The sequence below is a fragment of the Ranitomeya variabilis genome, chromosome 2 (assembly GCF_051348905.1).
Source record: "Ranitomeya variabilis isolate aRanVar5 chromosome 2, aRanVar5.hap1, whole genome shotgun sequence".
Classification (NCBI taxonomy): domain Eukaryota; kingdom Metazoa; phylum Chordata; class Amphibia; order Anura; family Dendrobatidae; genus Ranitomeya; species Ranitomeya variabilis.
The window spans coordinates 991401678-991415621 of NC_135233.1; the positions used below are offsets into that span (position 1 = coordinate 991401678).

General features: G+C 43.6%; 1 protein-coding gene across 2 annotated transcripts in view; it reads left to right on the forward strand.

Annotated features, from left to right (window-relative positions):
* SNORC (secondary ossification center associated regulator of chondrocyte maturation) overlaps positions 1-13944 on the forward strand; it is a 55955-nt gene that overhangs the window by 24209 nt on the left and 17802 nt on the right. The window contains exon 2 of one of the 2 annotated variants that reach the window (XM_077291079.1): positions 5146-5319. In XM_077291079.1, coding sequence (XP_077147194.1) covers positions 5146-5319 — 174 coding nt within the window. The remainder of the gene's footprint in view (positions 1-5145; positions 5320-13944) is intronic. The other variant, XM_077291081.1, reaches the window with a different exon arrangement.

The window sequence follows — 13944 nt, forward strand, 5'->3', positions numbered from 1 at the left end:
CCAGGTTTGGCTGCTTATTCTACCGCTGCACCGCCTAGAACAACGCTCCCTGGCCTCTACCAAAGCTTTTATGGAGAAAGTTTCCCTGATTACATCTAAAAGTAACCCATCTGGTTTTTGCTATGAATTAACAGCAGCCGAGGGAAATGTTCAAGTATGTGAATTATTATCTAGGTAAGGGAGAATCCCCCCATAATGTAGTGTAGTGGGGTATCGCCTGAGCTTTGCTGTGCCCTATACACGAAGGCTTATTACATACAGGTCCTTCTCAAAAAATTAGCATATAGTGTTAAATTTCATTATTTACCATAATGTAATGATTACAATTAAACTTTCATATACTATAGATTCATTATCCACCAACTGAAATTTGTCAGGTCTTTTATTGTTTTAATACTGATGATTTTGGCATACAACTCCTGATAACCCAAAAAACCTGTCTCAATAAATTAGCATATCAAGAAAAGGTTCTCTAAATGACCTATTACCCTAATCTTCTGAATCAACTAATTAACTCTAAACACATGCAAAAGATACCTGAGGCTTTTAAAAACTCCCTGCCTGGTTCATTACTCAAAACCCCCATCATGGGTAAGACTAGCGACCTGACAGATGTCAAGAAGGCCATCATTGACACCCTCAAGCAAGAGGGTAAGACCCAGAAAGAAATTTCTCAACAAATAGGCTGTTCCCAGAGTGCTGTATCAAGGCACCTCAATGGTAAGTCTGTTGGAAGGAAACAATGTGGCAGAAAACGCTGTACAACGAGAAGAGGTGACCGGAACCTGAGGAAGCAGTGGACTGAGTCTGGTGTGGAAACATCCAGAGCCACCGTGCACAGGCGTGTGCAGGAAATGGGCTACAGGTGCCGCATTCCCCAGGTAAAGCCACTTTTGAACCATAAACAGCGGCAGAAGCGCCTGACCTGGGCTACAGAGAAGCAGCACTGGACTGTTGCTAAGTGGTCCCAAGTACTTTTTTCTGATGAAAGCAAATTTTGCATGTCATTCGGAAATCAAGGTGCCAGAGTCTGGAGGAAGACTGGGGAGAAGGAAATGCCAAAATGCCTGAAGTCCAGTGTCAAGTACCCACAGTCAGTGATGGTGTGGGGTGCCATGTCAGCTGCTGGTGTTGGTCCACTGTGTTTCATCAAGGGCAGGGTCAATGCAGCTAGCTATCAGGAGATTTTGGAGCACTTCATGCTTCCATCGGCTGAAATGCTTTATGGAGATGAAGATTTCATTTTTCAGCACGACCTGGCACCTGCTCACAGTGCCAAAACCACTGGTAAATGGTTTACTGACCATGGTATTACTGTGCTCAATTGGCCTGCCAACTCTCCTGACCTGAACCCCATAGAGAATCTGTGGGGTATTGTGAAGAGAAAGTTGAGAGACGCAAGACCCAACACTCTGGATGAGCTTAAGGCCGCTATTGAAGCATCCTGGGCCTCCATAACATCTCAGCAGTGTCACAGGCTGATTGCCTCCATGCCACGCCGCATTGAAGCAGTCATTTCTGCCAAAGGATTCCCGACCAAGTATTGAGTGCATAACTGAACATTATTATTTGATGGTTTTTTTGTTTGGTATTAGAAAACACTTTTATTTGATTGGTCGGGTGAAATATGCTAATTTATTGAGACAGGTTTTTTGGGTTATCAGGAGTTGTATGCCAAAATCATCAGTATTAAAACAATAAAAGACCTGACAAATTTCAGTTGGTGGATAATGAATCTATAGAATATGAAAGTTTGATTGTAATCATTACATTATGGTAAATAATGAAATTTAACACTATATGCTAATTTTTTGAGAAGGACCTGTATTGTAACACGTGTACATTGGCCTATGTTGGACTAGAACATAGAGGTATTCCCTGCTAGGCAGCTCTGTAAGGAAACATTCGCACGTCTGTGTTGCACGTACGTGTTGTTTCCGTTTTTTTTTCACAGATACAACACTAACCCATAATAATCCATGGTGCTATTCAAATGTACGTTTTTTCCCGGTAGCATGGAAGAAAAAGGTCAATACAAATCTATATGTCCATAAAAAACACGAACAACACACAGATGACACACAGATTTAACATTGTAAAATATAGGAAAAGATTTGTAAATCATTTCTATAGCCATCTGTGAAAAACAGTGATGCCCACATTGATGGTAAAAACGGACACACAGATGACACACAGATGACACACTGATAGTAAAAACGGACACACGGATGACACACTGATGGTAAAAATGGACACACGGATGACACACTGATGGTAAAAATGGACACGGATGACACACATGGTAAAAACGGACACATGGATGACCTCACTGATGGTAAAAACGGACACATGGATGACCTCACTGATGGTAAAAACGGACACACAGATGACACACTGATGGTAAAAACAGACACACGGATGACACACTGATGGTAAAAACAGACACACGGATGACACAATGATGGTAAAAACGGACACACGGATGACACACTGATGGTAAAAACAGACACACGGATGACACACTGATGGTAAAAACGGACACACGGATGACACACTGATGGTAAAAACAGACACACGGATGACACACTGATGGTAAAAACGGACACACGGATGACACACTGATGGTAAAAACGGACACATGAATGACACAATGATGGTAAAAACGGACACACGGATGACACACTGATGGTAAAAACAGACACGAATGACACACTGATGGTAAAAACGGACACATGGATGACCTCACTGATGGTAAAAACGGACACTCATGACACACTGATGGTAAAAACGGACACTCATGACACACTGATGGTAAAAACGGACACGCAGATGACACACTAAGAGTAAAAACAGACACACGGATGACACTTATGGTAAAAAATGGACACACGGATGACACTGATGGTAAAAAATGGAGAAAACCGGCTAGAATATTGAAAGGATATATTAAATTGAAAAACAAAAAAAACGTACTATCCTTAAAACGATATTTTATTAAATTGTCTAAAATTCCAATAAAGAAGACTCAAATGTATGCAATCAACATCAGCCAACTAGCTTACCCAACCCAGTTGGCTGATGTTGATTGCATACATTTGAGTCTTCTTTATTGGAATTTTAGACAATTTAATAAAATATCGTTTTAAGGATAGTACGTTTTTTTGGTTTTTCATGGTAAAAAATGGACACACGGATGACACACTGATGGTAAAAAACGGACACACGGATGACACTGATGGTAAAAAATGGACACACGGATGATACACTGATGGTAAAAAAATGGACACACTGATGGAAAAACGGACACACGGATGACATGCTAATGGTAAAAATGGACACACGGATTTAACACTGATGGTAAAACGGACACCCGGATTGACACACTGATGGTATAAACGGACACACTGATGGTATAAACGGACACGTGGATGACACACTGGTAAAAACGGACACTAGGGTGACACACTGATGGCAAAAATGGACACACGGATGACACAGTGATGTTAAAAACGGACACATGGATGTCACTGATGGTAAAAACGGACACACGGATGACCTCACTGATGGTAAAAACGGACACATGGATGACACTGATGGTAAAAACGGACACAAAGATGACACACTGATGGTAAAAACGGACACGCAGATGACACACTAATAGTAAAAACGAACACACGGATGACACTGATGGTAAAAAATGGACACACGGATGACACTGATGGTAAAAAATGGACACACGGATGACACACTGATGGTAAAAAATGGACACACGGATGACACTGATGGTAAAAAACGGACACACGGATGACACACTGATGGTAAAAAATGGACACACGGATGACACTGATGGTAAAAAATGGACACACTGATGGAAAAACGGACACACGGATGACATGCTAATGGTAAAAATGGATACACGGATTTAACACTGATGGTAAAAACGGACACCCGGATGACAAACTAATGGTAAAAACGGACACTCTGTGAAAACGGACACACTGATGGTATAAACGGACACACTGATGGTATAAACGGACACGTGGATGAGACACTGGTAAAAACGGACACTAGGGTGACACACTGATGGCAAAAATTGACACACAGATGACACACTGATGGTAAAAACAGACACACTGATAACACACTGATGGTAACGACGGACACACGGATGACACACTGATGGTAAAAATGGACACACGGATGACACAGTGATGGTAAAAACATACACACTGATGATACACTGGTAACAACAGACACAGATGACACACTGATGGTAACAACAGACACACGGATAACACACGCATGGTTAAAACGGACACAGGGGTGACACACTGGTGGTAAACACGGACACACTGATGACACACTGATGGTAAAAATGGACGCACTGATGACACACTGATGGTAACAATGGACTCACGGATGACACACTGATGGTAACAACGGACACACAGATGACATACTGATGGTAAACATGGACACACTGATGACACACTGATGGTAAACACGGACACTGATGACACACTGATGGTAAAAATGGACACACGGATGACACCCTGATGGTAAAAATGGACGCACTGATGACACACTGATGGTAACGATGGACACACGGATGACACCCTGATGGTATAAATGGACACACGGATGACACACTGACGGTAAAAACAGACACACTGATGACACACTGATGGTAACGACGGACACACTGATGGTAACAACGGACACATGAATGACACACTCATGGTAAAAACGGACACACTGATGGTAAACATGGACACACTGATGACACACTGATGCAAAAAATGGACACACAGATGGTACACTGATGCTAAACACAGACACACGGATGACACCCTGATGGTAAAAAATGTACGCACTGATGACACCCTGATGGTAAAGCGGACACACTGATGCACAACAATGATGGCACCGATAACATTTTTTCATGTAAGTATTTAAACAAGGACATGCGATTGAGGCCTCATACAGTGCTGAGTGTGGTATGAAGATCCCAATTATGCTTATTTTTATCACTTGATAAAAAATTTATTGGCAAAAAAGTCAATCTGAAAGAGTAATATTAGCAGCCAATAAATAATCTTTGCTCCAGTAAAAAGCCTCTCCATCACTAGTCTTTTTGTCTTACAGTAGGTTACCCTCAAGCAGCAGCACCCACTGTTTGGCAAGAGCCCCCAGAACTTCCTTCTGGAGCAGAACCCATTGAAACCACACCCTCGGTACCGCTCTCTGATGTAACTGGGGTTCCACCTGATGCATCTGAGCCAGACCCCACATATGAAGACCCTTTGGGCAACGGAGATGGTATGTAAATGATGCAGATTACCGTGGTGACCTATAATGTTGTGTAGAATGAGTCTTTGGTGGGAATTGTTCTGATCCAAACTGCACTATGAAGCTGAAGGCTGTTTTCATGCTCCAAAAAAATAATTTTAAGGCCAAAGCTGCTCACGGATTTTAGATCTGAATGGCACATACAAATAGGACATTCTATACTTTGTGCACAATTATGGGACAATTTGTATTTTTGATAAATTTTATTTTTGAACAATAGAGATGAGCGAGCTCTAAGTGCTCGGATGCTCATTACTCGAACCGAGCAATTCCTAATACTGAAATGCTTGTTTTGAGTAATGAATATAATGGGAGTCCATGGAAAAGCCAAACTTTTTCCGGCAGACCCTACAAAAAGGTCTGGGGTGCAGTGAAAATGTTCAATTGGCTGGGAAAAGAGCTGAATGGAAGCAGAGTAGGATGAGGGAAGATCCCTGGAAGCATCTCTGACTCCCAGATCACTGCTGAGAATAATGGAGTCACACTTTTACTCCACTTTAAGGACTGACAATAAAATATTCCAAACCAATGAGAAATTTAATTTTACAGGGAAAAAAAAATGTTAAGAGTAATTTTTTTTCCTGTATAATGACCTGCTTATTAGGGCAAGTGTAAAAAGGATTTTAGCAAAATTATAATTTAAGTAAACCAAAAATGTTTTTTTTATTTATTAAAAAATAGGAAATTTCACTTTAATTTATGAAGGAAACAAGAACTGGCAAAAATTAGCAACCCATATTGACTGAGATACACCCTGTATTAGATAAAAAGAAGGGCCTCATACACATTCTGTTCAAATTGTCATTTATTGGTATTCCTAGACTCATAAAGGCTATGCACAAAGTGCAAATCCTGCTAAACATTATAAGCAGTTCATCCATACCCCCTTGAAGGCAGCAACTGTATTGCCTCCTTCAAATATTGTGAACAAAGTGTAGTTGTGGTATTCCTATGCTCATAAAGGTTTTGCACAAAGTGCAAAGCCTGGAAAAAAATATAAGTATGGTCACCCATAGACCCTAGAAGCAACTGGCAGGCCTCATTCAAATATAGAACATTAAAAACACTTTGTGCTGCTATCATCTGTTGGTGTGTAAAAGTCGGGTGTAAGCCAGCCTTTGTTCATTGTTATCAGAGTGAGCCTGGGCAGTATCTCTCTGTTTCGTGTCTTCCTTCATCTCCATCTGGTCCACATGCAAAGCTTCATGTTTAATTGTCAGCAGCGACTGTTTAAGTAGGCACAGAAGCGGGATTGTTGCGCTGATTATGGTGGCTTCGCTGCTCACCATCTTAGTGGAGTCCTCAAAGCCTTGGACAACCACACAAATGTTGGACTTCCATGCCCACTCTTCAGATGTTATGTGCGGACCCTGACCAGAATACTGAGGGGCAGGGCTGCCACTAGGAATTTCCGGGCCCCATACTGGCAACACTCTCGGAGCCCCCTTGAGACTCCACCCAGGCTCCACCCCAGCTCCGCCTCCATCCCGCGAACCTTCCACAGTCCCCTCGTCCTTTCTTGGAAAAACTCCACTTATTCACCACGTCCTCACCAATCACACATTAACAGTTCCCATCACCAGATCACATACATGACCAGCAGCTTCTGTATACTCTTTTGGCCGGGCTCTACTCTACTGTAACTTATTAAACATTTGTTAAAATATCCAATACAATTTAGGTATATTTTTATTTATTTTTCAATTTTTAAAATAACCAATAATATCACATACAAGTGGGCAAATACCACCGACGATGACCAGACCACATGTTACCACCACAGTTACCGAATAATAATACACACGAGGAACAAATACAGCCACACCATGACCAGACCACATATTACCACCACACAGTGACCGATTACTACAATACTTATCATCAATAAAAAACCGACAATACTAATATGACCATAAGTGCCATTATACACAGGGGATCTGTACTTAGTATACAGTGTCTGTGTACAGGTAATACAGTGATCACCGGTGACATTATACATAGAAGCTCTATCTATGTCAGTGTACTAGTAATACAGGGATCACCGGTGGATAGTGTACAGATAATATAGTGATCACCAGTGACATTACAGTATACACACGAGTTCTGTATATAGTGTCAGTGTACTGTAATACAGTGATCACCAGTAACATTATACACAGGAGTTCTGTATATAGTGTCAGTGTACAAGTAATACAGTGAACACTGGTGACATTGTACACAGGAGCTCTATATATATAGTGTCCGTGTACAGGTAATACAGTGATCACTGTTGACATTGTACACAGGAGCTCTGTATATAGCATACAGTGTATACTGTGTGTGTACATGTAATACACCGACTCACCAGTGACGTCTCGAGATGAAGTCCTCCATCTTTACTTTTCATCTTCATCCAGTACAGACCACCATCACTTCTTCCAGCCAGGACTCGTCTCTGCAGGAAATAACACAGTTATCTAGAGCACCGCTTGCAGAGGACATTAATACATTTTTCCTGACTTCTACACTACACCAAGTGTAGAAAAAAAGGCGACATAGTGTCCCTCAGTACAGTAACAGTACCCCCTTCACTGAAAACAGTATCCTGCAAAAATAAAATATATCACTGCAGTAATAATATCCCTTAATTAGCCTCTACAGTAATGATATTCCCCAGCCTGGCCCCCTTGTGTCTCATTCTTGGCTCCAGCCATGTTCTTCCATCCTGCTCCCATATGAGCTCCCATCCTGCCCCATATGAGCTGCCATCCTGCCCCCATGAGCTGCCATCTTGCCCCATATAAGCTCTTATCCTGCCCCCATGAGCTCCCATCCTTCCCCCATATGGGCTCCCATCCTGCCCCATATGAGCTCCCATCCTGCCCCATATGAGCTCCCATCCTGCACCATATGAGCTCCCATCCTGCCCCATATAAGCTCTTATCCTGCTCCCATCCTGCCCCATATAAGATCCCATCCTGACCCATATGAGCTCCCATTCTGACACATATGAGTTCCCATCCTGCCCCATATGATCTCCCATCCTGCCTCATATGAGCTCCCATCCTGCCCCATATGAGCTCCCATCCTGCCCCCATATGGGCTCCCATACTGCCCCATATGAGCTCCCATCCTGCCCCATATGAGCTCCCATCCTGCACCATATGAGCTCCCATCCTGCCCCATATAAGCTCTTATCCTGCTCCCATCCTGCCCCATATGAGCTCCCATTCTGCCACATATGAGTTCCCATCCTGCCCCATATGATCTCCCATCCTGCCCCATATGAGCTCCCATTCTGCCCCATATGAGCTCCCATCCTGCCCCCATATGAGCTCCCATCCTGCCCCCATATGAGCTCCCATCCTGCCCCCATATGAGCTCCCATCCTTTGGCTTTCATTACAAAAAGAAAGTAAAAAAAATTCTCCTTACCTGACCACGGCCCAGTGGTGCCCTCTCCCTCATTTATTTGAGGTGTGGACGCGCCAACACATGCCAGTGGCGTCATACGTCAATGTCAGCTGCTGGCCTGTGATTGGCTGGCAGCTGGTAACTATTGCTGTACAGAAAGCCGGTGGCAATATAGTGCAACTGAATGTGTCTCCTCAGATGCACATTTAGTTGAAAATTGTGGACCAGGAAATCGGATTGCGGAAACGCTTCTTGACGGTTTGGGCAACTGCCTGCTATTTTTACAAGAAGTGTCACTGAACCGGCGAGAGACCCTGAATACTACCACGGCAGCCTGTGTCTTAGGGTATGTTCCCACGGTCAGTAAACGCTGCGAGTTGGACGCTGTGTACTGTACATCCGCAATGTCCAACCCGCAGCAGCCAGATGTTACAGCATAGTGGATGGGGTTTTCAAGAAATCCCATATTCATTATGCGTGCACCGACACTCGTGGCTTCCCTGCGGAGATGGACATGCGGTGCTTCTTTCCAGACCGCAGCACGTCTGTTTATCTTGCGGAGATGCTCAGTCTTGCAAGATAAATATCACTCATCCAATGTATTGGACGCGGTGATTCCGCATGGTTCAATGAACACATGCGGTATCACCTGCGTTCAAAAGCTGGCAGCGCTTTGGACGGAGCGGACATGTGCTGCGTTCAAAGTGCTGTCGGTTACTGACCGTGGGAACATATATATATATATACGGTATATAATCTTGCCTCTCTTGGGTTTTCTAACTTCTTACTTCTTTCACCTATTTTCTCTCCCGCTCTTAGTTTTATATTTCATTCTGCAGCCTTCTTCCTAGTTGTCTGGTGGCTCCACCCCCGACATTTAGCCCCACCCCTCCATGGCTCTTCACAGTTTGAGAGCTGTGACGCTGCTGGGGGAGGGATCCGATGCTATGCTGCTGACTGCAGGTGCGGGGGGTGAGTAGTGTCACCGTGTGTGTGACACGCGCCCCTACTACACTGCAGCTGGCAACTCTCTGTACAGCCATGCACACCACTTGTGCTCTGCTCCATACCTCACTATGCAGAGAGGGATGTCGCAGTAGTGCCATATCTTGCCGGCGACTTGAGGAAATGGGCGCTGACGCGGAATACCTTGACCAGAATCTCTGTGAAATCTGAGTATAGTTTCAGAAACTGCAGAACTACTAAGTTGAGCACATGTGCCAAGCATGTTACATATGTTGCCAAGCTTCACATTCGCCTGGTTGGAGGTTCAGCGGCAAAAAAAAAAAAAATCTGTCTGGTATGTTATTCCTTTAAGTAACTCTACCATGGTGGGCGGTTTGTCTCCTAGACAAATTAGCTTCAGCTGAGTCTGTTGCCACTTCGCTGTGGCAGTGCTGCATAGCTTCCGGCTGATGTAGACAACGTGTTCTGAGATAGCACATTTGAGACTGGAGATGAGAAGGAGCAGGAGGAGGTGCAGGAACTGATGTAGGAGGTGGAGGAAACCCTGATAGAAGTAGGAGCAACAATCCTTGGCGTTGGTAGAACATGTGCCGTACCAGAGTAGGACTGGGCTCCGGCCTCCTCAATGTTCACATAGTGTACTGTCAAGGAAATGTAGCGTCCCTGGCCACAATCGCTTGTCCACGTGTCGGTCTTTAAGTGGACAATCCCAGTAAGTGGATTGGTAAGGGGGTGGTTTGATGTTCCTGGACATGTATTGGTACAAGGTGAGGATGCCACAACGGGAACAGCAGTGGCTGCTAGGGATCGAGTACTCAGGGAACAGATTTTTACACTTGTACCAGCCTAATGTTTTTTTCCTTTGATTTTTTTTAAACCAATGAAATTTCACACCAACCAAGCTTTAGACTATATGTAGCAATAGTAAATTTTTGAACATCCACATTTTTCCACCTATACCAGTCCAATTTTGGATTTTATTTCAAACCAAAGAAAATTCACACAAACTAAGTTGTAGAGTATATGTGACAATAGTCAATTTTTGGAAAAAAAACAAACAAACATTTTAACTGTACTAGGACAAGTGGTTTGTAAATATAGTAACCCACTGTAATTTTACACAAAGCAAGTTATAACTGTATGGATGACTAATTGAATCAGGAAAAAAAATTAGCATTTTTTTGAGTGTTAAATACCACCGAAATGTGACGAACAACACATAATTAGTAGTGAAGAGCGAGTGTACTCATTGCTTGTTTTCCCGAGCACGCTTGGGTGACTTCCGAGTATTTGTTATTGCTCGGAGATATAGTTTTCATTGCCTCAGTTGCATGATTTACGGCTTCCAGATACACTGAATACATGTGGGAATTCCCTAACAAACAGGCATTCCTCACATGTATTCAGCATGTCTGGAAGCCGTAAATCATGCAACTGAGGTGATGAAAACTATATCTCCGAGCAATAACAAATACTCAGAGGTCACCCGAGCATGCTCGGGAAATCTTGAATAACGAGTATATTCGCTCATCACTAAAGGTTATGTACCAACTAATAATTGGCCCTCACCTCTGCTAAACAGACCTATTTCACAAACCTTGTATCTTCATTATCCTACAACCCAAAATAACTGTTGAGCACATTCCACTCTCTCCTCCGCACACCACTGCCTCCTCCAACTTCCCTAATCTCTGCCGAGGACTTTGCCACCTACTTCAAAAATAAGATCGACCAAACAAGGCAAACCTTTACTGTTTCATCACCCCAACCACTCCATATACCAGACCTCTGCCCTTCCCTAATAACCTCCCTCTCCAACATCACTGAAGGAGAGCTTACTCACCTCCTTTCCAAATCACACCTCACCACTTGTGCACTTGACCCCATCCCTTCCCACCTGCCCCCCAACCTCACTAACAAGCTCATTCCAGCCCTAACCCATCTCTTCAACCTATCGCTATCTTCTGGTACCTTCCCCTCTGCCTTCAAACATGCCACCATCACACACATCCTCAAAACACCTAACCTTGGCCCAACTGCTATGTCCAGCTATTGCCCCATATCACTGCTCCCCTTTGCTTCCAAACTCCTTGAGCAGCATGTCCATGCTCAACTTTCTTCACACTTCTCATCTAACTCTCTCCTTGACAACCTCCAATCTGGCTTTCGCCCCCACCACTCCCCCGAAACTGCTCTGACCAAAATTACTATTGACTTACTCACAGCCAAACCTAACAGACAGTTCTCCATCCTCCTCCTTCTCGACCTGTTCTCTGCCTTCGACACAGTCGACCACTGCTTACTGCTACAGATTCTTTCTTTCCTTGGCATCAAAGACCTTGCCCTGTCCTGGATTGCCTTATACATTTCCGACCGCACATTTAGCGCATCCCACTCCCACACTACCTCCTCATCCCGCCCTCTCTCTGTTGGAGTCCCTCAAGGCTCTGTCATGGGGCTCCTACTCTTTTCATTCTATACCCTTGTCCTAGGACAACTCACAAAATCCCATGGCTTCCAGTACCACCTGTATGCGGACGACACTCAGATCTACCTCTCTGGCCTAGATGTCACCTCTCTGCTGTCCAGAATCCCGGAGCGTCTATCAGCCATGTCCTCCTTCTTCACCTTTCGCTTCCTAAAACTCAATGTAGACAAAACCGAACTCATCATCTTTCCTCCATCTCCCGTATCTCCCCTACCCGACCTATCTATTATGGTAAACGGCATCACTCTCTCTCCCGCACCTGAAATCCGCTGCCTCGGAGTAACTTTCGACTCTGCCCTCTCATTCAAACCGCAAGTCCAAACTCTTGCCACCTCTGTTGCCTCCAACTCAAAAATATTTCCAGAATCCGTCCCTTCCTCAGCCCTCAATCTACTAAAACTTTTGTGCAGACCCTCATCATCTCCCGCCTTGATTACTGCAACACCTTCCTCTGTGCCCTCCCCGCTAACTCTCTTGCACCACTCCAGTCTGTCCTCAACTCTGCTGCCCGACTAATCCACCTCTCTCCTCGCTACTCCCCTGTTTCACCCCTCTGCAAATCCCTCCACTGGCTCCCAATTCCCCAATGAATCCAGTTCAAACCACTAACACTGACCTACAAAGCATCCATAACCTGCCCCTTCCCTATATCTCTGAACTAATCTCCCAATATCTTCCCTCACGTAATCTTTGTCCTCCCAAGACCCTCTACTCTCCTCCACACTTATTTGTTCCTCACACAACCGCCTCCAAGATTTCTTCCGAATATCCCCCATCCTCTGGAATTCTATGCCTCAACATGTCTGGTTATCCACCACCCTCGGATCCTTTAGACGGAACCTGAAAACCAATCTCTTCAGGAAAGCTTACAGCCTGTAATAACCATTCTGCCACCCTAGCTGCCGCCTCACCACCACCAGAGCTGCTGCACCCCCGACCTACTGTCTCTTCCCCATTATCCCGTAGAATGTAAGTCCGTAAGGACAGGGTCCTCTCCCCTCTGTACCAGTCTGTTATCGTAAATTTGTTTACTGTAAACGATATCTATAACTTTGTATGTAACCCCTTCTCATGTACAGTACCATGGAATTAATGGTGCTATATAAATAAATATTATTAATAATAATAATAATACTGTATGAATGAGCAATATAATAATGATAAAAAATTTTACAAGTTTTTGGAGGCTTAAATAACAACTAAATATACCCAAGATCACTTAATACCCTATGAAAAATCAATATATTACAGATACATTTTTAAACAAGTTTTTTGAGGGTTATATACCAACGAAATGTACTCCATGTACTGAATAATCTATGGGTGAGCAAAAAAATAACAATAACATTTTGAACAAGTTTTTTGAAGGTTATTAGTGATCAGCGAATATACTCGTTACTCGAGATTTCTCGAGCACGCTCGGGTGTCCTCCGAGTATTTTTTTTAGAGCTCGGAGATTTAGTTTTCATCGCCGCAGCTGAATGATTTACATCTGTTAGCCAGCATAAGTACATGTGGGGGTTGCCTGGTTGCTAGGGAATCCCCACATGTAATCAAGCTGGCTAAGAGATGTAAATCATTCAGCTGAGGTGAGGAAAACTAAATCTCCGAGCACTAAAAAGGACACCCTAGCGTGCTCGGGAAATCTCGAGTACCGAGTATATTCACTCATCACTAAAGGTTATATACCAACTAAATGGACCACTGAATAGTCTATGGATAAGATATATAATAACAATAAAATTTTGA